This window comes from Chlorocebus sabaeus, chromosome 15 (assembly GCF_047675955.1).
Source record: "Chlorocebus sabaeus isolate Y175 chromosome 15, mChlSab1.0.hap1, whole genome shotgun sequence".
Lineage (NCBI taxonomy): Eukaryota > Metazoa > Chordata > Mammalia > Primates > Cercopithecidae > Chlorocebus > Chlorocebus sabaeus.
This window is the reverse complement of record NC_132918.1, coordinates 39,736,099-39,761,503: the sequence shown is the minus strand read 5'-3', so window position 1 is coordinate 39,761,503 and position 25,405 is coordinate 39,736,099. Positions and strand designations below refer to the sequence as shown.

Below are 25,405 nucleotides of genomic sequence, written 5' to 3'. Positions count from 1 at the left end.
ATCTTGATGGACAGATATTTTGATAGAAGTCCTCAGATAATACTTTTAACCCCTTTGCCACTAACTTCTCTGCCAAACCTGACTGACTTAAACTAAGACACTAGACACTTAGAGTAAGATTCTTTGTAGTCCCTGAATTATTTTCCTGTACCTAACAATGATAGTCATTGTTGAGCTAAGTTATTCTTGTACTCTCATTTTTGCTGCTTAGAACTTTGCAGTTTATAAGACTCTAAGTATTGTACTGTGTTATTTGTGTGTGTTTGACTGTTAACCATAACGTCTTCTTTTAATCAGCAAACATGCCTTCGCTCCTTCTCTGTTAATGCATCCCCCACGAGGCATTTATGTTGCTGGAGGACAGTCTCTTACCCAGAGGAATGAAAGGTGGTGTCACAGGAGCATCACAGGAGTGGGGGTGAGGCATGAAGCAGGGAGAGGAGGCAGAAGCATTTCTGCGGCTCATTCCTGCTTGCTTTTGGAGCCCTGAAGGTGAGCTCTGACCTGGACACAGAAGGTCCTAAAAATGAAGCCCTTACACACACACATGCGCGTGCACACACACACACACACAGACACACCCCCACACACACACCCCTACCTGCATTTCTATAGTGCTGAGTAAAGGAAAAAAATAATTTAAAAAAATCCCCACACACAGAGAATGAGGGGATGATCACCAAAGATCTTAGTTTATAGATGGAAAGTAGTATGTTCTTTTCCTATCCTTGAACTTCAAGGATAGATATAATTTTCTTTTTTATACTTTTTGTTCTCTGCAAAAGTGGCTTCAGAGCAGCAGCTTTTCCTGGAGGATGGCCACAGTGCAGGGACATTGCTGTGGCTCATTCTGCCCTTTCACTCTGCTCCTCAGACTTCCAACCATTAACCCTGCCATTGAGCCGTGTGCTACCTCTTGTTTATCTCTTTGCTGTGTCTTAATGTTTTCCTTAGTTTCAAATTATGACCCCATTTCATATCATTTTAGTTCTTTGAATTCATATTTTTGATGGATTCAAGCAAGGATAACGAAAAGAAACATTTATTTACACTTTGTACATACAGATCCCAACAAACAATAGAAGGCCTACACATCAGTGTAATCATAATATATGCGAACTTCTGATCTTCTCACACTTTGCAGTGATCTGATGCTTTCACTCCTGGTTCTGATATTTGATTTTTTGAACAGCCTTCTTGAAAATGACCTACACATGAAAAAGTAAATTATTGGATCCAGGCACACATTACACGCAGACAAGAAAAGTGTCATTTCTTTGCAGTAATATAGGATTTTATGTGCAGATTCATCTAAAAGCCTGTCTAATTGACTAAAAGTAAAAGGAATTCTGCACAAGTGATATGGTAGAAAGCAGGTAAAAAACACAGCCACAACAACCCTGATGCTCTGGTTATGTTTTCGCTTTCGGCTTGACTGACTTATGAATTGCCTGCTGGATTTGTGGATGTACCTGGATATGGCTATGTAACATCCAATCAGAATCACCAGCACAGCCACAAACAAGCAGCTGTTCACATAGGTGACTGCCGTATGCCATTTGACCCCCAAAGGACTTTTAAGTTTCAGGCAGTCATGGATACTGTCCTCTGTTGGTTGACCGTTTGTTAGGATGATGTTTGGCAAAGACAAAACAGCCATGATCACCCAAACACAAACAGATAAAACCTTTGTAAATGTTATGCTGTACATCCGAGAGTCCCCAAATGGCTTGACCACCTTCAGATAGCGATCAATGCTTATCAGCCCAAGGAACACGATGGAAGTATACATGTTTGCATAAAACAAAACTGAAGTGTATCTGCAGAGAATAAACTTGAAGTACCAAGGTCCAAATCCTGCATCATGGACTATTCGAAATGGAAATGTCAGTGTCATGATGAGGTCTGCAACCACTATGTTTTTGAGATAGAATATGAAGCTGGTTTTATTCCTAATGTGGAAGAAGATCCACACTGCTAAACCATTCAGCAAGATGCTTGCCACAAATATAATGAGATAAAGCACCGGCAAGACAATCGTGTCAAATTCATTGTGAAGGGTGGTGTTCTTTCCTGGTCCGTCGCTCCTGTTGCCCGAATTGTGACTCTCTTGGCCGTCCAGCTCATTATCTGTAGGAGAAGTGGGGAGATGGGACTTCAGTGCTTGGCAACCGTGCCCACAGGCCACTAGGTTCCCTTACAGACCCAACTTTTTGTTATTTCAGGTGAACTTAAAGATGTCATCAATGATTTAAAGAGTAAAGGTAGCACATTGTTAATGTTTTGAGTGGTCAAAGAATTAGCGACCTTCTCTCACTACCCTGTCTCCCTCATATCAGGACCGTTGAGTAAAAAGTCCCATTTCTGATCCCCTATGCCAGCCTTTTGAAGATAAATATACCAATGTAAATTATCCTGATTCTTCCATGTTTGGTATCATTACAAATATAATCAAGAAAACATGGAGAGAAAATTGAAATTTTCTATAACAAGGAAATAACAATAGCTAACACATGGTTTGTAGTCTTTGGCACCCTCTTTGAATACATCTTCCCCTCCCCTGCCTCAGTTTTAAGCTGTTTAATCATTAAGAATTAAGAAGGTGTAAAACTAGTGGGTCATTTTGAATTTTTTGCCTATGATTTTCTTATAGTACTTAAGATCTTTTAGGTACCATTGATAGGAATAGAAAGAAAGTGTCTTGGCAATTTTGTAAATAAAAAGAAAATCTACTGTCTTCTAAAGTGAACATATGAAAAAAGTCCTGGATAGATGTAGATCTGACTTGCTGATTCTCTGAAATCTGTTTTCACCTTAGAATTTAAGTTGTAGGCTGGTATAAAGTTGCCTTTGATTATTATAAATATTTACACATCATCTAGTTAATTCTTCATTAAAATGCATTTGTATAGTCAAGAATATCCAAAAATACGTTTTTATGTAGTCCAGTGATAAATGCTGATTTCGTTTTCTCATTCTTATTAAGTTTTGCAATTTTACAGTTTATTGCCAAGGAGGACAACTTGTTAAAAGTAATTGCAACCTGGTATATATTTGTTTTGTTTACAAGGCTAGGTTACACCTATTGCATTTATTGTGGGAATTTTTAAACCTTTTGCTTTTTTGGAATTTTTAGTTTCTGTTGTTAAAGACCTATACCATATCACTGCATCATATAATCAGTGAATTGGGTCATGAGCATTTGACTTATGTAGTAGCCATGGACATGGGCCTCTCATGTCTTCTACTGTGGGGAGCATGATGGACAGCCAGCTCCTGCTGGGGATCTACCACCACATTCTTGCTGCTGCCATGCTTCCCATGGACTGCTCTGGGCCTGTAACTGAGCATGGCAGGGATACCAAGACAAACCTGTTTTTGTAAGAGGAGGGGTTTCTCTGACAAAAGACTTTGGCTGGAGGAGTACTTACCAGTCTTCAAACCTTTTCTTTGAACTTTCTTCAAACTGCACTGTTCCTACTCAATCTTCCTTCCTTCTTTCTCCCACAAGTGATTGGAAGGCTGTGCCAGCCTTCTGCTTGCCCCATTTTCCCTGATAGCCATTTTCCCCAATAAATCTCTTGGCCATTTAAACACATTTTATCATCATTGTTTTTTGGGAACCTGAACTAATGAAAGTAATTTATAAATTCACCTTTTGGAGGTAAGATTAGAAGGAAGGTCACTTCTGAATTTTTACTTCCCTCTAATTAATAATATTTACTGTAGTTATAATTATGTTTTGGAATGGTTTTGTTACTGAGATAACGCCGTAAATTTAAGCCCTCACTGCCCTGCACACGGGCAGTTTAGTATCTGTTTTGGTTCCCTTCTTTGAGGAGAGAAACAGGAAAGTTTTGATGATTAAAATCCAAAAACAGATTCCTAAATTGCTGCTTGACATCTAAGTGCAGGCTGTTCTTAAGTAACCTTGTCCTCTTCCTAATTCTTTCCCTTTTATTCCTTACTGTGAGTGTTTTTAAAAACTGGTTTCCCTGGCCTAACTATGCTTACACAGGCTAGTAATTTATATCTGGACTAGCCTGTTATGAGATCCATGGTATTACTAAGCTTTACAAGTTAAAATGCCTGATTCAGCAGCCATCTATATTACTGCTGCCAGTTTGTAATATTTCCTTGTATAGTATCATTTAAGCCTATTTTGATTTAATGTAGTCTTGGCTGTTTTTGTATCATAAGATCCAAATCAGTATCAGTGACATTAGGAGCTTCTTAAGATGTGTGGCTTTAACTGAATTGTCTGCTTGAATTAATTTGCCCAATTAAATGATTAGCAGTCACTTTCATCTAACCCGGGATAGAACCCTTAGGGAAATAGAGAGGACATGTGAGTTTAAATCAGAATAAAGAGTCCACCTGAGGGACACAGCCTGAAAAGGAGCAGCCATGCTATCTCCTGAAGTGCTGGCTGTGCCTTGTAACAGTTACTGGTGAATTGCTTTTCAAAATAATTTTAAATACAAATTCACAAGCTACAGCATACTTGGCAGGGAATATTTCAACTTCTGGTGTTGGTAACCTGGGGATCTGCTATGCATACCTATCGTGGAGTGCAAGAACCCCTACTTCACAATGTTGCCTAGGGATTGCCTGTCAGTTCCATTTATCATTATAATATTTTGAAGTTTAATTTATATGAACACATTCTTATTAAATGATGATTTTGATGATTTGCCTAACAATTATGGTTATTATTAAAGATAGTCTCCAATCAGAGTGTCAAAAAAGATTGTGTGTGTATGTATATATTTATAATATCTATATATATTTATATTAACATATTTATATATATAAATACATATACATATTTATAAATTAAAAAGATCAAGTAGGATTGACCTCTTTCCACAGTGGTTATTGAACTGTTTTGTGGCTTCGAGACAGTCTGGTGTTGAACTTGTTGACTGTGTAACCTCACGGTATTTGCTTTCTTAGTTTATGTACAGGATTAACATTTTGGACTATAGGACTTCTTAATTCAATGGGATAGGTCTAGGCCTGGTTATTACTTCATTCACAAATTTCACATTTAGGCAACACAGCTTAAACACATTATGGTTAAAGCCTATTATGGGTTATTTGCTGAAACAATATAGTAGTAGAGATGAAAAATGGTTTATAAGAAGCGGATGAGCCATTACTCATCTGGATGCTCTGGAAGGCTCAAAACTTAACTTTGAGAGTTTCGTGTGATCAATTTGTTTTTTAGAATTAAGTCTATATCATATTCTTTTTTGTCAGCTAATGCCCATCATTTATTCTCTGTCATTACCTTAAATATTTCCAAAACTTATGGGTGTACTCAGAAGCATTTCTCTATATGATGTTTCCACTCAGTAACATTGACCACTAAAAGTGAATGACTTTCTTCACCCAGGCAGTTTTATCATGTTGTTCTTCCCTGACAGTAAAGAACTTGGCCAAGTTAGGGAACATCTTTAATTGACAATAGCTTGGTGACTCAATTAAGAAAAATTAGAAGCTGTTTTACAGTGTAAAGGCTGTTTTCTCACAATATGTGCATGCAGTGTTGGATATTATCAAACATGATTTCCCCATCCCGTCTTGTTTACTAGGGTGGTATTCCCTGGATTGTATAGTGCAGGGCTTGACACAGAACGATAATTGAGAGTAAAACTTCCTTTGGTATTCTCTCTGACTCTCATTCCATTTCCTTTTAAATTAACAAATGCAGTGACATGAGAACTCAGTTTACTAGTTCCATAGTAAATTATTTTGTGCCACATGTGAGGGTGGTATTTGTTTGGGACGTAAGGGAACTGTGGCTATCTTTGCAGGGGGCATAGGTTTGTGCATGTGTGTGTGCAGGACTGAGTATGTGTGTTGGGGAATGCTTGGGCTTTGTAGCTAGATATAGCACAAACTACATGTGGGTTTAAAATTTTAAATTTAAATTAAGCATAATTTAAAAAATTAATTTCCTCAGTCATACTAACTATGTTCAGGTTTCCTGGTAACCACATATGGCTACTGGATTGGCCAGTGCAGATATAGGGAATTTTCATCAATGCAGAAAGTTCTATTTGACGATGTTGGTTTAGCCTCTTCATAACTGTAAAATGGAATACATAGCCATCTTGCTGGATCATCTGAGAGTTAAACGCTTTGCAGACATTTTGAGTACAGTATCTAGTACTTAGTTGGTGTGCATTCTATAATATGAAGCTTAATTACCATTTGTCTTGTTCATAGAGTCACATTATGAATGACAGAGTAGGGAAGAATCTGCCACTTTTGCCTTGGTGAAGCTACATCATTGTTCACTGGGACGTGTCACTTGGCACAAAATGTGAAAGTATCAACATATGTCACTGCTCTACCTGCCAGGTGGGAATGAAATAATAAAAGTCATTCAAATTATAGGGTGTCACTATCATGGCACAGCTGCCTAGGTATGATCATTTTCTTCCTTTCCTTTCTCCTTTCCCCTTTCCCCTTTCCCCTTTCCCTCCTCCTCCCCCTTCCCCTCCCCTTCCTCTTCCCCTTCCCCTTCCCATTCCTTTCCTTTCCTTTCTTTTTTTCTGATACAGAGTCCTGCTCTGTCACCCAGGCTGGAGTGCAGTGGTGCGATCTCGGCTCACTGCAACCTCTGCCTGCTGGATTCAAGCGATTCTAGTGCCTCAGCCTCCCAAGTAGCAGGGACTACAGACATGCGCCACCACACCTGGCTAATTTTTTTGTATTTAGGTATGATCATTTTCTAAATAGTTACCCCGTAGACTAGGTCAGTGTTATCTCTGGCCTCTTGGGGAACCTCATGAACCTTGGTTTAAACTATTAAATCTGGAAAGTAATATGTGATTCTAGTTTGTGTTTAAAATCTTCCATAAATATTATTAATTTAATCCTACTTGTCATTTTAGAGATGATGTCTAGATGAAACAAAGTTTAAAACAAAATGATAGTAAGCTAAATTTGTCTCAGCGATACTATCCTGTGTGTTTACTGTTTTATACATAAGGAAACACAAAGCTAAATGCTGGTTTATTTTGTTAGTTGGTTCTCTGACCATTAAACTCCCCAAATTCCCAAACAGTGAAAATAATAGTCATTGATAAAGTAAGATTTTCTTTACGTCTCTTCCGACGGCTTACTTGGTAATTTTGCAAGTGTCAAGTTGAGCCCCATTCTTCAGTTGTGATGATAAGCAAAGATGCGTGTCAGGAAACACTTGGGGACAGTTGAGGCGTGGGTTCACCATAGGTTATTCCTGGTTTGATTTCTGGGGAGAAAAAGAAAAATGAGGAAAGAATCAGTTGGGAAGGAATTTGAAAATATAACATATTGGTCTTTTCAGTTAAAGCGATTGCCTCCACGATTCAGAAAGCATGTGCTCTTTGGAGATGAACACCTGGGCCACAGAAGAGTTGCCCTCTTTCATAATTCCCTGCTGGGAGTTATGTCTTGTGGATGACTTTGGCTACATACCTTAACTTTTCTGAGCTTTACATTCTTCACGACATCTTAATAAAGGTTAGCTGAGACCATATGTGCGTGCGATGTTGGATACTATCAAACATGATTTCCCCCATCCCTTTCCCTGCATCTGGATCAGTTCCCTGTTCTCTGGCTTCCATCACGTATTGACCATAGAAAGCAGAATTCCTGGGAACTGTTCTGGAAAGTGCAGCTGAAGTAGAATGTGCTTATGGGACAGTTTACTGTAAGGGGAAGTCACACGCTTTCTCATGAAATAAAACCATGTGGGACTTTCATGTCCCATCACTGATGTTGCTTAAAGAGACCCCAAGTAACCTCATTCTATCCAAGCGCAAAGAAACTTGGGGCTGATGTGAGCAGTTACTTTTGTCCCTGCATATGTGCTAAGATAGCAGGGAAAGGCACATGGGAGGCAGGAGTATATGTAGGAGTTTGCAGTAAGTGGAGAGGCACTTATTTCTTTTCATGTTCCTGTGTGTGTCCTTCTCTTCTGTTTGCAAATATCACATGTAGCTAAGGTACTTGATTTGGTAGTAGATAGAAAAAATGGTTTTTAATTTTTCAATGATTGTCTCCACCTAGAATCCACTCTTTTGAGAGTGTAGACAATCTATCCATACCTCACCTTGAGTATGTGGTACACAGCGGCATTCAGAAGTTGTTTTTTGGTTAATGCAGCATAGGCATTGATTAAGGTTCTTAGAATCCCTCCTTTTGGGGTTCCAGCATCACATTATTTTGTAATGTAAGTCAAAGAGGTAAAACTCTACTTTCTTTTTATTTATTAAAGTTTACTGGGGAGAATGACTGAAGCTGTTAATTTTCTAGACTTTGTAATAATGATCTTTGGATTTCAGTAAGCTTAAAAAGCTTGAATCCAGTTTCTCATGGAAACATTTCAAGGAAATTACCTGATAAGCACATTTTTAGTTTTATGTTTCTCTGTTCTCAAGTTGTATGGTTGTCCTCTTCAGATGGCTTCCTGTAACCTTCCTCACTGACAGTTGCAGTAAGAGAGAGAGCGAGCAGACAGTTGGCGAATAAGGAGGACGTAGAGAGAGGAGACTGGGAGAAAATATTTGCATGTTACATTTCTGATAAAGGATTTGTATTTAGAATATGCAAAGAACTTTTACAGCTTCTTAATAAGGAGAACACAACCCAATTTAAAAAAAGTCAAAAGATTTGTCTAGACATTTCAGCAAGAGTGCATGGAAGGACACTGAACATCATTAGTCAGTAGGGAAATTCAAATGAGAACCACAGTGTTATACCATCTTGCCTCTACCAGAATGGCTGGATCTGAAAAGGACAGACAGTAACAAGTGTTGCTGAGGGTGGGGAAAACAGGACCCCTCATACACTGCTGATAAGAAATCGAAGTGGTACAGCCACTCTGGAAAGAGCTTGGCAGTTTCTTAAAAAGTTAAAACCAAATGTGTCATATGACCCAGTAGTTCTACCTCTAGGTATCTAGCCACAAGAAATGAAAACATATGCCCATGCAATGACTTGTATGCAATTGTTTATAATAGCATTATTCATGATAGTTAAAAGCAGAAAGAAGCCAAGTGCTGACTGGAGAGTAGATGAGTCAACTGTGGTATAGGCAAAGGATGGAATATTACCCAGTAAAAAGAGTTGAAGTACAGCTATTGTATAGATGGACCTCAAAAACGTTTTGCATGAGAAGGAAGCCAGACACCTAAAGACTACATGTCTTTAGGTGAAATGTCCAGAAAAGGCAAATCTGTAGAGGCAGAAAGTCGATTAGTGTCTGCTGGGGTTGGGGGCAGGAGTGGAGAGTATGAGAGATCTTATTCTTTTGTTCCTTAATCCTGTGTTATTGTATGGTAAGGCAATTCTTGAATTATAATTACTAACTAAAGATAAGGAGTTATTTTTGTAGTGTTAAAGATCATGGAATGTGAAAGTCAGAACACGCTAAATTCTGGTAACTCAGAGGTCACGATAGACTTTGGGGATATCTGCTTGCCCCATAATCTTTCGAATCATGGGAACAATAATACCTACTCTATAGTATCTAGCATCCCTCCTTCTTGAGGTTAAATTGAATATAAATTTATAAATTAAGTGCTTTATAAATGCCAGTTTCTGCTTCTGTTATTTCCATTAATCTTTGCCTATATTAAATTCAAGATCATATTCCTCTTATTGGAACTCTGTGGTTTAACCAGACTGCAGACTCTCAGGTGATATGCCTGAGTTTAGTTCCCTACTTTTCTTCATACCCATTCCTGCCCTGTGAATGACCTCCTTTCTCCCCTCTCTCCTTACCTTGGAAATCTCTACTACTTCTTCCGTACCACCCATAGCCTAATCTCTTTCATAAGGTCATTTACTAAGAGTCTTCTCATACTTCAGGCCCTGGAGTATATAAAGATGAGAGAGGTACATTTCTGTCCTCAAGTTTAGAGTCTAGTTGAGAATCCAGAAGTAAACAGACCATTTCAATATCGAATGAGAGGTGTGGGATGCTGTGAAGATACAGAGGTGTACTCAAACTGAGGGGAAGCAAGGATTACAGAGGTTCCATGACAACTATGATGCCCATGTTGTGGCAGGTTTGCCCAAGGTCCAATCAGAAAGGAGCACATGGAAATGCTGAGTGTAGCCAAAGATAAGGTATAATAGTCTGCTGAGGAACTGGTGACAGCATGTAGAGATGGGATATATGACAAATATGAGGCATCTTAAAGAATTTGTGGCTGAATGATGCTAGTGAAAAGGGTTAGAAGAGTGTTGGAGGCCTCCCAGGTATTTGACTATAGATTTTAGTCTCTTTTGCTGATGTAGGACCCATGAAAGGACAAGCACGTATTGGTATGGGTGGAGTTTAGTTTTGAATTGGTTGATTTCATGATGCCTGTGTAGTATGCATATAGAGGTGTCTACTAGATGATTGAAGAGACAGGTCTGGAGCTTGGAGAAGTACCCCTGGCTGGTGATGTCTATCTAAGGCCAACATAAAATAGGTGATAGAAGAAACTGTGGGAATGGATGAGATTGTCCAAGATGAAACTGCACAGTCGGCCATGAATGGTGGCTCATGCCTGTAATCCCAGCACTTTGTGAGGTGGGTAGATTACTGAGGTCAGGAGTTTGAGACAAGCCTGGCCAACATGGTGAAACCCTATCTCTACTAAAAAATACAAAAATTAGCTGAGTGACGTAGCGTGCACTGTAATCGCAGCTACTGGGGAGGCTGAGGTAGGAGAATCGCTTGAACCCAGGAGGCAGAGGTTGCAGTGAGCTGAGATCACACCACTGCACTGCAGCCTGGATGACAGGATGAGACTCTGTCTCCAAACAAACAAACAAAAAACCCAAAACCACACAGTGGGGTGAGAATAGCAGAGAGCTAATGTAGACTTTTTAATGGAGCAGTCTTAGGGTGAGCGGAGTGCCTGAAGGAGAGGCCAGAGAGTTGGAAGGATTACCAAAAAAGAATAATGTCATGTGAACCAAAAAGAGAGTTTACGAAATGAGGAATTGTGACTAGTTTTATCCTGTGGGGAAAGTCAAGTGACGTAGGACAGCAAAGTGCCATTGGATGGGATTCAGCAACGAAAAGGTCATTGTTCCTCTTTGCCAGTGCTCCATCTGCTGGGGGGCCCAGGGTGTTTTGAGGAGAGAAGCCTAATGACAGAGGGTTGAGTAATGTTTGCTAGGTGAGGAAGTGGAGGCAGCAATCTCAGAAAACTCTTTCAAAAAAAGAACATGCCTGTGACGGGAAGGAGACAGAGAAGGTGGGAGGTGGAGATAGATAAAGGATTAATGGAGGGTTTTCTTAAGCGTATCATTTAATGTCTGGCATTTAAAAATGTTCCGTCTGGGCGCGGTGGCTTACGCCTGTAATCCCAGCATTTTGGGAGGCCGAGGAGGGTGGATCACCTGAGGTCAGGAGTTCGAGACCAGCGTGGCCAACATGGTGAAAACCCATCTCTACTAAAAGTACAAAAATTAGCTGGGCGTGGTGGTGTACACCTGTGGTCCCAGCTATTTGGGAGGCTGAGGCAGGAGAATCGCTTGAACCTGGGAGACCTTGCAGTAAGCCGAGGTCGCGCCGCTGCAGTCCGGCCTGGGCAATAGAGCGAGACTCAGTCTCAAAGAAAAATTCTTTTTCCAGCTTGGATTAAAAAAAAAAAAAAAAAAAAATCCTGCCTTGACCTCTAACCAAGTATGGTGGCACCATGGTGGAGTACATAGAGCAAGGATTTGATTCTCTGATTCTCTGGATTACAGCCTGGGCTCTGTTGCTTTTAGCTTCTGACCCTCCATTTCTGCCTGTATAAAATGGGTATGATGACTCGTCTATTATAGGATGACTGCGAGGTTAAAATGATGAACCTTTACAAAGCAGCCTGTATACTTGTGCAGGGTGGAGCTGAAGTCGTTTTAGTTCCTGCTGTGTATCGTAGGTACACAGTTGAATTTATTTAGTGCTTCATAGGTTGGACAAGGGGTTGAGGGGGGTGGATCCTTGCACCTTGTTTATGCTGAGATGGCTGTGTGGCTGGTGGCCTCAGCTGCCCTCTCAGGAGTCATTTGACTGATACTTTAGCTCCAAGAGCTTGCCCTTTCCTTTACATTGTCTCAGAGCCTCACCTGCCTGCTGTCTTTCTGAACGATCAGTGCCTCAGCTTCAGGGCTCCCTGTGTGCTTTTACTACAGTGGCTCTGCATTGTCTGCATGTCCCAGCACTTGCAGGGTGTTGCAAAGAAGATTGCTTCAGTGGTAGTAAAGGGCTTGGTTCCAGGACTTGGATCCTGGGCGGGAATCCTGCCCTGCCACCTACTGTTCCTTCAGCTGAGAGCTGATGAAACCACACAAGAATGTGATGTTTGTGGTAGGCCCAGGTTTCACAGTCATTCCTGAGGTTAGATGGTATCGCTGCTTAGAGACCTGTTTTTTTTCCAGCCACCCATTGGTATTTTCCTTTGGCTATTTTACTAACTGTGTTTCTTTGTTGTTGGTTGTAAGCTACTTTTAAAATGAGGGTGGGGGAAAAGGATTAACACATTCTCAGTTTCTGCTTGCTTTGGGACCCCAAACTTGGTGGTTGATACCTTAAGCAATCTTCAGAGCAACCCTAGGACCTAGATATATTTCCACCCCCGCCAGGTAGGAAGATACGAGATTCAGACAGTTTAATTAACTTGCCCTGACTCACACTGAGTAATGGGTAGAGCTGGGATTCATATAAAATCCAATAGAAACTGAAATTGCAGTTCTATTATACTGTTGTGGAGTAAAAGTGAAGAATGATTCTGGGGGGTTATTTTAGAGGACAGGAAGTGGGAGGGAGCAGTATTGGGCAGAGGTAGGAGTTTGTTTTCTCCATCAAGCTTGTGAAGGACCTGCTAATCTTCCAAACTAGAGGTCTAGTTTTATTTGGCCTGAACAATGTTGAAAACATCAGGAAATTTCACATAAGAATCCAGATTTAGATCCCATCTTGAAAGATGAAAAGATTTGCCAGCATCCAGCATGAACAATCCAGCAGTATTAGTTGCCCCTTCCTGATGGGGAAGTGAGCTCTCTCCAGTTCTCCAGCTCACAGCATACTTGTTGACGTCCCTGGGCCACCTCTTTCGGGAACATTACTTGCTGGGTCACTTGATTTTGCAACCATTATTCCGCGTGTCATTTAATCTTATGTGGCTATACTTAACCTCTATAGATCCCCAGTTGTTCTACTTTGATTATAAATATATCTTCCTCTTCTATGTCTCTCCTCCCTGCAAACACCTGATTTATCTTGTGTTATTGACCATCACTTAGCATTTCTTTTCAAATGGTTTTTCTTATACCTCTTAGCAACCCAGAAAAAGTAGTGACAGGAGGTCATGTTGTTTGGTTCACACCTGAGAATGTATTAATAGTCATAGTGGAGCTTTTCTCTGTGCCCACCTCTCTAATGGGGCCTTTCAGTGAAAACCCTACTGATTGTGTTATAAAACTGCTGTTGGTGGGGAAAAACTGAGGTTTCTGGTGTTCAGGAAAAGCTTCTGAGTAGTGGAGTAGGGACTTGACCCCAGTTGTGTTGGATGCCCAAACCTTTGCTCTCTCCCCAGAGGGGCTATGGGAGGACAACATCCAGGACTACTAAACAGCTACTTTGGACACCCAGCCTTATGGTCCCCACAGAGCCAGCCTACTGTTGCAGTTCACTGGATTGGATCTTGGCATGGATGGGGAGTCATTTGTACCATGCTGGGGGAAACTCCCTCAGCAGGAAGAGTGGGCCAGTGTGCCCTGCCATGCCATAGCAGTGCTTTTAACTCTCCCTGGGCTTCATCTCTCTTGTTATTGCCCTCTGGTCAGGATCTTGAAATATAAATGTCAGTTAAATGCTGCCTCCCTAAATGCAGTTGCTCATGATTAATTTTTGATTTAGTGTTTGGTAGTGGTGGTTCTCAAATGACAAGAGTTGTAATATCAATACCTTTCCTATTTGTCCTCCACTCTCTAGTTTTCCCTCTAAAAGCTCACATCTGAAATTGTAAGAATTTGAGATTTGAAGGTTTATTTTGGCACTTTACTTCTGAAAAGCTATACTGAACTGATTGATTATATAGAGATATTGAGGTAGTTCCGGCATTTTTGTGGTAAAGAGAGAGTCTTCACAAAAGCCATCTGATAGAAAGTTTATGTTGAAAGATACAGGATCTCTTCTATTTTGGAATCACCTATAATCTAAGAATCTTTCTCAGTTTAAGCCTGACTTTATGTGTATGTGTGTTTGTAAATTTATGTGTGTTTTTCAACAATGCTAAGATGATAGCTCTGCTGAAGGCCTGGGGAAAGAGGCAGGTTACCTCACTGGTTATGAGTTACCTCTTATTGTAATGGAATTAGGTCACTGTATTCATAGCACATTTCATTAATGCATACACGGAGTTAGTCTCCCAAACGTGTTGGAATGCAAAGCACAGCAGCCCTTCGTTCAGGTTTTTCAGGTGCTACACTGATGTTCTCCTCTCATAGTTTTGCTGGTACATACAGCTTACAAGTAGGCCTATTTTGGTTAACAATTTAGACTTCACATTTTTTTTTAGGTGACCTCAGGTACCTTGGGGTGTGTGTGTGTTGAGAGGGGATGGGGGGTTGATGTAAAGTGGATTGTAAACTCCCTGAAGACAAGATTTGTGTCTAATGGTTCTTTATAACCTTAACCTCAAACCTGACTATTTGTACGAGTGAGGGAACTGAGCAAGATTCAGCAACCTGCCCAATACCACACAGATGGTGAGAGGCAAAACCAGGAAATGAGCTCTAGGTTTTATGACCCCAGAACAGGCTGCCTCTGTAGTGTTGCTTTGCTGGTCTTGTGGAGTGTCAGAAGTAGCTTCCCTGGTGGAAAGTGTTCTAGACTGAGATTCCCTGACCAGTGCAAAGTATCCTAGACCTGGGTTCAGTAGGCAGCTGTTACGTTTTTGACTCAATCTTTGACTCTGTGACCCTGTAAACCATTGTACTTCAAAGAGCTTGAGCCTCCTCATCTATGAAACAGGGAGAATAATAAATACCTGATGTACTTCCCAGGGGTGCTGTGTGAATTTGGTAAGAGAACATATGTTAAGTCAATTTTATATTGTAAGGCTATAGTAATATAAAGGTGTAATTCATGGCAAATATACTTTGCTTAAACAGTAAATGCTTTTCTTAAACAGAAAGTAAAAATACACCTTTTAATGCAGTAAGTTGTAAAATTTGAGTAAAATTCCTACTACTCACATTATTATGTGGCTATTGTGAGTCAGATCAGGAGATCTGTATCACATTACTGTGTAGTTTTTATGAGTAATAAGAATTTTACTCAAATTTTACAACTTACTGAGTTGAAACACGTATTTTTATCTTCTATTTAAGCAAAGTATAATTTCCACATAGGTAACTTCTGGATCATTTATGTAAGAGGCTAGTCAGATTAGGGGCCACAGTCCCAGTAGCCAGCATAGTGGTTTTAAATGAGTATGTTCTAAGCTAAATACATTTCAAGTGACTTCTGGCCCTTAAAAAATATTCTTAGAATTCAAGACTCCAGGTAAAGTCTGTAGTTGTTTGATTAACATTTACTAGCCTATTAAAAGATGCAGAATGCTTTTCACAAGTTCACGTAGATGCTGTTCCTTGTTTCGGACTAGCATCCTGTGGCTTAAGCATTCTACTTAAGAGTTATAATTTTCTTTATGTGGTAGTGGTGGTGTCACCTTGATATTTTAATACAGTCATCATTATAGTTTTCTAGGTTGTGGGATGTGGTGCAGGTATTCTCCAGGCCTTTCCCATTAGAACTGTTGTCAGGTTAGCTACCCTAATTCTTCTAATCACAGCTTAACTAAACCTTAATGTCGTTTAAGTTAATGGAGTAAGACAGTTACCTAAGAGAGCATTTTTCCTTCAGTTTCATCACTTGTCTTCACTGACAATTTTCAAATTCTCAAGTGAAGTCCTTAACATAAGTGGATATTTCACATTTCTTAATCAGAATCAAATGCTCACTCTCATTTTTCTCTTCTCATGAATACAGATAAATAACCCACCCTCACCCATATGTAGTAAAAGGATCTGGGATCACATATAACTCATTTCATGAAATACACACACACGCACACACAAAACATTTCTTCAAAGTAATTCCTACTTCAGTGAATTTATCAACTTCTGTCATTAGTCATTTTTTAAACAATGTCTCTTAAACTAATAGGAATATTTGAATTAAAATAATTTTCTCTGGCTTGATTTATAGATGCAGTAACTTCCTCAACTAGGAGAGATAGTAACCTATATATTTGTATTATCTTAATATTTGCCACATGCATTTTCCTGCTATTCACATTTCTTTGCTTGATGTCCTCTTCTGTCGCAGTCTTCACTGGCTTACTCTCTTGTACAGGACATAACTCAGGCTCCTCTGCAGGTGATGAGGACCTCCTGACCTGACCTGTATACCTGCCCACTATATAGCTCCTGCACCAGACCCTTCTTACCTTGCATTTTATCCTGAAACTCCCTTCTCCCCCTTGTCTATTCGGCAAGCTGCCTATACCGCCTTCTAACTCATCTAACTCATCTGCCTCCTCTTCTCAAAGCCTTCCATGTTATCCCCATGTGCCACGTAAGTGCTCCTCAGCCCCTATGGTATCCCATACCTCCAGCTGTTGTATTCTATTTTTGTTGTTTGCCTGACTGCCAGAGTATCCTTGCATCCTTTTATCTCCAGGGTCTAGCAGAGTACCTGCAGGCACAGAGTCAGAGTTCAAAAACACCTTTGACTTACTATTAGGCAATCATGGAATTTGGCCTGCTCTCTGACTTAATTTCATTCTGGAAGGCATATGTAAGTTTTCTGTTTTTTATTTTTAACAAATTTTTTTTTCTGCCTTCTGAAGTGAAAGGGTACCAGCCCAGGGAGGGTGTTGACAAGAGTAGGAATTGGCAGTTGACCTGTGTAAGGCATGACTGAAGACCAGGAAGAAGGTCTGATCAAACCATTAGGAGGCTAATCAAATGCTGGACCTGCTGAGGTTTTTGAACAGCTCACTGTAAAGTCGGGGGAGCTAAAGTGGAGGGCTGCAAATTCAGATGCCAGCAGCAGCCCCACCGGTTATATCAGTGAGGAAAGTCAGCCAGGTATAAGAAGAAACAACAGTACCAGTACGCTAATAAAAGACAGCTAGTATGTCTAACACTTGTGAAATTTTCGTAATTAGAATTAAGTACACTGGTGAGAAGGAGGAAGAAAGATTTCCTTAGAATGATTATGGAGAAACAGCAGTAAGATGAAAATATTTAAAGTGAGCCACATGCCTGGGCCCTATTACATTGTCTTATCCTGCCCCTGTAAAATGGCTATGCCTGGATTAAGCTTTTAGTTGGTGTCTTCAAACATTCAACCCTTTTCACTGTGCCTACTCTTTGGGTGTTCAATACAACATTGGTTTTTTATGTTAAGACTCATGGGAGAAAGTTATTTCTACTCTACGTAATAAGAGAGGTGTTCTGTAGGCCAGCTATGAATTCATCAACACCAAATCATTATGCCTTCTTGATTTCCTGTTGGAGTTGAGATCCACCTTAAGGCCCAACACTATCACATAGGGGTGAATGCATTTGGTGAACTAATTTCTCATATGGTTTTTAATTTCCCACCAGGCTTCATTTGTTTAAAGTTCATTTGAATTAACTTCATATTAAGCATCTCCGTAGAACACCTCATTTTTGTTGTTGTTGGAACCAGAAAGATTATAAATAAATAAAATAATTATATGAATACATTGGAAGGAGAGCTTAGTTGGCATGAAGTTAATCAGGTTGTAATTGACAGAAGAGGAAAGGGAGGCTGCATAGGAAATGTACCATCTCCAGATAGGCGCTGGGTTGGGGAAAAACTTTAAGGGTAGAGATGTTTGGCTTTGCCACCCTGGCTGTGAGACAGTTATTTTGCTGAGAGCATCTTCCAGGATGTGGAAGCCATTAGAGCAAGAAGTAGTGTACCATGGCATTTATATTTCAGGTGCCTCAACTTTGAGCACTCAAACTGAGTTCCGCACTGGCCAGTTGTTTAGTGCCTGTCTTATTTGCAATTTCATATAGACTGTAAACTGGATGTAAAAAGACCATAGTAAGATCCAGCATGACTTTGTGAAGGATTGGGTACATATTAGCATTTCTGGGTCTTAGGATGAAAAGTAGAGATAATACTTGAGGTACTGTACTGTTGGCTCTAGGCACAGAGTGAATAGTTTTTAAAATTATATATGTTTAAAACTGTGTGTGTGTGTGTGTGTGTGTGTGTATCCTGTTGTTTACATTATGAAATTAGAATGAATGTTTTAGAGTAAAGGGAATATTGATGTTTAACAGATATATAGTTTTATTTTTCCAGCAGCCATCATGGCATATGCTGACACATTGATATAGTAATTACCTTTTAAATGGCATTTACTATTCTTCTATTAATTTGTTTTGCTATATGTAATATAGGCATGTACCATTTTGACCTAATGCAAGCCATTATCCTCTCAAAGTTTTCATTTTTTAGGTTTTTAAAATGCTTGGATGAGACAACTAGAATACAGTTGTAGCTGTGATTATTTAAGGATTGCATATTACTGTGAGCCACATTCTGCTTCATCATGATATGTAGCACTGTTTTCTATATAAATACATCTAGTAAACAGTTAGTTTTAGGCCAGGCGTGGTGGCTCATACCTGTAATCCCAGCACTTTGGGAGGCTGAGGTGGGCAGATCACGAGGTCAGGAGTTCGAGACCAGCCTGACCAACATGGTGAAACCCTGTCTCTACTAAAAATACAAAAATTAGCTGGGTGTGGTGGCGGGCACCTGTAATCCCAGCTACTCAGGAGCTGAGGCAGGAGAATAGCTTGAACCTGGGAGGTGGAGGTTGCAGTGAGCCAAGATTGCGCCATTGCACTTCAGCCTGGGTGACAAAGCGAGATTCCGTCTCAAAAACAACAAAAACAGTTAATTTTGCAGTTTTTCTCAATTCGTCTTGGAGCCAGTTTATCTAAAAAAGTTTGAAAGGCCCAGTGATTTATTTTCAGTTTTATTTATAATTTTGGGGCCTAGCAGGTCTGAGGAGGAACAAGTTTGGACAGGTAGGTCATCCACCCCCAAAAGAGTATAACAAATCCTCAAATGCCTACAGTCTAGAGGCAACAGATATATATGCATTGTTTTCTTGGATCTCTCTTTTCAGTTCTCAGCCTGAGAGCCACAGAGCTTAGTACTCTAATAATGTGCAAACAGCCCAAGTATTCTGTTAACATTTTTCTTTATTCAACTAGATCATAAGCTCCTTTAGTATAGGGACTTTGGATCATTTTGTTTCTGCTGCCCTTTTGGTATACTGGCCTCTGCTTCGGAGACATTCCGAATCTTGATATGGTCAGTAAAGGGTACCTTCTAGACTCAAGGACTTGGAAAACAAAGTTTCACTTTGTTCTGTGTCCTCCAGAGAGTTGCTCTGGTGGTCAAGAGCCAGTAATATCTTTGACCTGAGCGCCTCTTAGGCTACAGGGCAAAACCCTTCTCCGGGAGCTTGAGAAGTATAAGTGTCTATCTTGCTACATACAACAACAGTAAAAGAGCTCCCCAAATGCTGACTAGTATTATTGTGTGCCTAGGAATGTTCTAAATTACCTATGTATATTTTAATTTATTAAAAGGACTTTGGATTCACATTACAGATTTGCCATTTACTTGGGCAGGTTACCCAACCTGTCTGTGCCTTTTTCTTCTTCTGTAAAACAGTCCTCATAAGATTGTTTTGAATGAAGTATTACCACAGCACCGACCTTTTATTCAAACTTGACATGTAGTAATAAGTCAGTATTGACATGGTACTTGAGTGGATAGTAAGAATTAGTGCTCTAATTTTTCAGATGTGAAAAACCTGAGGCTTAGAGAGAATACTTGGAGTACAGCATACTTGGGCTATTTGCACACTTTATTTGTTCTTTGAGCAGATACGTGCTGTCTGACGCTGGAGTGCTAGAGTTTGCCCTCATTAACATCACTAACGAGGGGCAGAGCCTGGATTTGAACAGAACCTAAGTCCATGTCAGTGCTGTGCTCCTAACTACCGCTCTGCTACTGCCTGCACAAAAATTTGGTATTCATGTGCTGATTAGCATCTGATGCCTCCTTTGGGAAAACTAGCAAGTTAAAATAGCTCCAACTTCATTGCAGGGAATCATGCACCCAAGATGGCCATTTATCTACTGTAGTCTATACCATGATACCAGTGTACAGTAAATATACAATAAGTCTAAATCATTTTACATATGTAACTACCCACAAAAAGAGGTAACAGCAAATAGAGCATAGTTGACTGTAGGCAGTGTTTCAAGGTCAGAGCTCTGCTCCCTACTGGTATGCTCGTTAAGCCTCAGCTTGCTCAGCTGTTTAAGTGGATAATAGTAATTTACACCTTAAGGTCGTCTGAGTTTAAAAAAAAAAAGCATGATAAGGCCGGGTGCGGTGGCTCACGCCTGTAATCCCAGTACTTTGGGAGGCCGAGGTGGGCAGATCACGAGGTTAAGAGATTGAGACCATCCTGGCCAACATAGTGAAACCCCGGCTCTACTAAAAATACAAAAATTAGCTGAACGTGGTGGCGGGTGCCTATAATCCCAGCTACGTGGGAGGCTGAGGCAGGAGAATCACTTGAACCCAGGAGGCGAAGGTTGCAGTGAGCCGAGATCGCGCCACTGCACTCCAGCCTGGGCAACAGAGTGAGACTCCGTCTCAAAAAAAAAAAAAAAAAAAAAAACAGCCTGATAAAATATGCAGTAATCTTGTCACATATAAAGCTATCAGTGTATGCTAATTATTACTGTGTTAGTATTAAGGATAGAAGGACAGTTTGTGCCATACGGATCCTATCTAATACATTAGAAAAGGTCATTTAAGGTGTTTTGCTCTTCTTTTAAAATGATGGAAATCATTAGAAATTACTGCTTAAGAGAAACCATAGAATCATTGATATGAATAAGTTAATGCCATGACTTATACTAAATGGAACTTAATCAGTGCTCTCCCTTAAGTGTATTTTAGTGTAATTTTTTAATATTTGGCCAATAAGAATATTAATGAAACAAAATATGTTAATTAGGTATAGGATAGAGAACAAATATTCTAATCTGCCTATGTTTGCCATATAAGGAGGTGGAGGGTTTAATAATCTTTGTAAGGTCAGATAGAGCCTGTCTTTCACCATTGGCCTGAAGCAGAAGGTCTGAGAGGTGGGTGCCTCTCATCTAGTTTTTAACAACAGGGTCACATCACGTTTACTTCTGCTCTTGCCGCCCTCCTGTAGATAGTTACAAGTATAAAAACTGCAGCTGGCCTTTGTATTAATACTTGTATTAATGTAAAACTTTCAGCCAGGTAGGAAGAGCAAATAGTACATTCATCTTAATCTTGCAGAGGAAGGATCTGAGACCTAGAGAAGTCGAGATTTGATTAACATCATGTAGCTGGCTAGGGGCAGAATTGGGAAGGACCTAATTTGTGGCTCTACCCCGTTTCCTCTCAAGCATTCCTGTGTGCTTGGTCCAAGCCTTAGGTTCTTTCATTACCAACCCCAGCATCTCAGCGTATCGCCTGGATCGTGGGAATCTAGAGATGCAAGGGGCCTCTGATGACCATCTGATCTAATCCCTTCATTTTACCTGTGAGGAAGGGAAGTGAGCTCCTGGGGAATTCAGAGACTTGCCTAAGTCACACTGATAATATTTTTTACAATCAGCCCTTAAACCCCGGTCATTTTGCTATGAGTCCTGGGCTTTCTACTTTAAACCCAAACTACTGCCTCATGCCTGCATAGAGAACATCTACCCTGGAGACTGGGGGATGCTTCTAGGGAGGTGACTTTACCTAGATCTCACCTCACTTCTGTCCTGTCTTCACAACCTTACCCTTTATTGGGCTTTGAGGGATTTTAATGGGTTTTTCTGACCTTTCTTATTTCAGGAGCATACAAAGAACTAATGACCATTGTGGTCTCATCTATCTTAACTTTCTGTAGCATTTTCTCAGAGTAAAGAGCTAAGCATGAAATTTTTTTTGTTGTTGTTGTTCTTAAAGAGAGTCAAATGCCAAGATATTAAGGAAGAAAAGCAGGCAGACTCTGAAGAGCACAAACAGCACAACTCTAAATGAGAACATTCCTTTTAACTTAGTCTTCCTTTTCCCACCCACATCTCTAAATGCAGTAAATCCTCTTAGCATGTTATCTCTGGTTAGGGCATTTTCTCAGTGTCTTCATGAAATAAAGATTTTCCGGCGGGATACTTTCTTTTTGTAGGCTATATCCTTAAATAGGAAATTCAGCCATCCATCTGCTCTTCTAGGCCCTTGTCCTTAACCCACGTATACCTGCAACATTTTTCAAGTAGATGTCAGAAACAAGAGTCTGAGGATGAGATGTTGCTGAAGGATTAAGAAAATACGCCTCTTTGATCCCTAACTTCGTGGAGACAGTTAATCTCAATTGGCAGAAATAATAAATATCAACAGGGTGTCTGGCTTTTTCCCCCCAGTATAAAGTAATATGGAACCAGATTTATTGCTATTCATATTGCTAGTAAATTGGAGAACAATTATGAAAGAAATCTCTTGTTTAAAATGTTAATATACCTAACATGAAAGCAGATTTAACTTGAGAATGTGATATAAAATTCTATAGCAGATAAATCTTAAAATAAGAAATCAAAAAGTCACTCTACTTTAGGCTCATCTACCTTTTAAAAGTCCTTATTGAAATTTAAAAGAAGTGAGATCTCCATGCTTGCTTCTTGTTTCCCTCACTGCAGTGAAAACTTCCCTAACAGTTTGAATGTGGAACAAAAGTAGGCTGTTTCTAACCTGTTTGTCAGTCACTGGGCAGTTTTCTCAGTGCCTTTCCTGACGTGTTTTAACACGATTTCTCCAGGGATCAAAATGAGGATTACCCTGTTCTTTGTGGTACAATGAAAAGACTGAGATTCTTTTATCAAAATGAGACAATTGGGAAAGAGAAAAATCTTTTTTTATCTCTCTTTAAAAATAACCAGATAAACGATTATGAAACAAATTTTAAGTTTTGGGTCCTGGGAAGCAATTATAAGACACTTTGGCTTTTCCTCATCTAATAAAGTAAATGCAGTTAAAAAAAAATGTACTGAATAGGAGCGATTGCCAAAACATTGTTTCTACTTTTGAAGGCACAATATGTAGTTTATATTTCTGCCTGCCTGAGCTGGAAACAGTTGAAGCTTCATGGCTCACAGTGGTGCCTCATATCTTATTGTCAGCATTCTAATTTCTACTTTTTCTTCAGACCTCAGAGTCAAGCAGAAGTATAATTACAGTTTTTAATCATTGCTGTGTCTTATCAACCACGGCTTTTAAGAAAATGAAAAATTTTTTGTTTACCTTTCATTGTGGTGGCTGGCTGTCCATTCACCTCATACGGTGTCTTCAAGTTGAAACAGGCTTCTTGTCTCTAATTAGGAATAAGCTTTGAAACTAAGGTCAGCAGGGAAGTGGATTTTCTGGTAAAGCATAAAAACTAAACATCTCCCCTACCAGACAAGGTAGGTATCTCCCCTACCCCTTTAGAGATTGTCCTTTGGGGCACCCTTTCAAATTCTCCTGCCCGGCAACTACTGGAACAACTTGCTCTCTTGCTAATGTAAATGACTCATAACTAAGAGTAGGTGAGATTTGTCGACTGGGGAAGAGTATTTCCTGAACCTACAGGAATCAGATGGTGATTCACCTGAAGGAAACACAGAGGGCTGGAGCTTAGACTGCCAGAAGTCTGCTTAAGGAGTGGGGGATGAAGTCTCAGGTTGGGGCCTACTAACTTCATCAGATCCAATTTTTAGGTCTTTTTTTTTTTTTTTTTTTTTTCCAGCTTCCTATTGCTATCTAGAAAACATGTATTTGCAGTCTTCCTACCAATTACATTTTGGATTAAAAGGAATAAGAATATGCTTTATGACAGAGGAATTCTTTGAAAATATTATTCTACATATTATTAAAATGTGTTTATTGTTGTAATTGATAACTTTGGAAACCTGTAGTCTTATTCATGAAACTAATGAAATCTATAGACATATTTTTACACATACACAATGATAAATATTCAAAATATGTTAAATTATTCAGGGGCTGGATTCACTGACTCCTTTGAATGCTGACCTTTAACATAAAACAATTTATTTTATTCCTTTAAAAAAGTATCCAACAATGATATAGTTATATAATCATAGCGCCCCCCCCCCCCCCTTTTTTTTTGAGACAGAGTCTCACACTGTTACCCAGGCTGGTATGCAGTAGCATGGTCTCAGCTTGCTGCAACTTCCTCCTCCCGGGTTCAAGTGAGTCTCCTGTCTCAGCCTCCCGAGTAGCTACGATTACAGGTTTCCGCCACCACGCCTGGCTAATTGTTTGTATTTTTAGTAGAGACAGGGTTTCACTATGTTGGACAGGCTGGTCTCGAACTCCTGACCTCATGATCCGACCGCCTCGGCCACCCAAAGTGCTGAGATTACAGGTGAGAGCCACCATGTCCAGCCACTTTTTCTGATTTGTAAATAATTTTTGTGCTTTCAGATGAGAATCTCAAAGATTCTGGTATTTTCTTGAATGCAACATTTAAATAAATTTAAAAATATGTTCATCAAATGGAATCAAAACCTGTTATCGTGGATGAAGATTAATGAAAATAATCAAAAACGAAAACTTTTTTCAAGTTAGTAAATCTGTAATAGGTATTGCTTAGTGTTTACTTAATGTCTTCTTAAGGAAATAATGTGTACGAACTAGTTGATTTTCTTTATGTTTTTACAGAAAAACAAATGGGTGTTTAACTTAAAAATCAAGAATTGGGTGTCAAAATTATATTTTTTGTGTTTTCCTGTTTCCTAACTATACAAAAACAGACACCTACAATTTTATTATTTTTTTCCATTCTGCTTTGCGTGGGTTAAGTGTGTTATGAAAAAGTAGCTCGTCCTAGGGAAGGTGTTTGAATAACAATTAGCCAACTTAATAATGGCCCAATCTTATAAGAATTTGAAGATTTACAAACAATCCTTCATTTAGTTTTGACTCTCCCTGTGCTATTTTGTACTTCCCCATTGATTTCACTTTTAGCATTTGAAGCCAGTTTCTTTTCTTTTTTTTTCTTTGGTTTATTATTATTATTATATTTTGAAGCCAGTTTGTTGTATTTTGAGTAGAAGAGTTACGCTATGCAGACTTCAGTTTGGGAGACTTATTCTTATGTTGACCTTTTTGCCATTTTTCATGATGATTCATAAATAATAAATGAGGTACTGCTCATAATTTGACATTTTACTGCCAGAACAACTGTCAAGT

The 25,405-nt window shown here is 39.5% G+C and overlaps 2 protein-coding genes across 7 annotated transcripts in view; one reads left to right on the top strand and one right to left on the bottom strand.

The window, feature by feature from the left end:
- Window positions 1-25,405, top strand: part of MED12L (mediator complex subunit 12L) — a 341,749-nt gene that overhangs the window by 201,082 nt on the left and 115,262 nt on the right. The window lies entirely within an intron of this gene.
- On the bottom strand, window positions 430-23,922 carry GPR87 (G protein-coupled receptor 87). The gene is made up of 3 exons (XM_008008701.3): window positions 23,453-23,922; window positions 7,137-7,264; window positions 430-2,130 (listed from the first exon to the last, which is right to left on the bottom strand). Exons 2-3 carry the CDS (start codon window positions 7,168-7,170, stop codon window positions 1,088-1,090), a joined length of 1,077 nt encoding a protein of 358 aa, XP_008006892.3. The 5' UTR covers window positions 7,171-7,264; window positions 23,453-23,922; the 3' UTR covers window positions 430-1,087.

Coding starts and splice junctions, on each gene's coding strand:
- GPR87 (XM_008008701.3), bottom strand. CDS start 7,170: ATGGGGCTCAACTTGACACTTGCAAAATTACCAA. Junction 2,131..7,136: donor GACACTTGCAAAATTACCAA/GTAAGCCGTCGG, acceptor CTTCTCCTACAG/ATAATGAGCTGGACGGCCAA.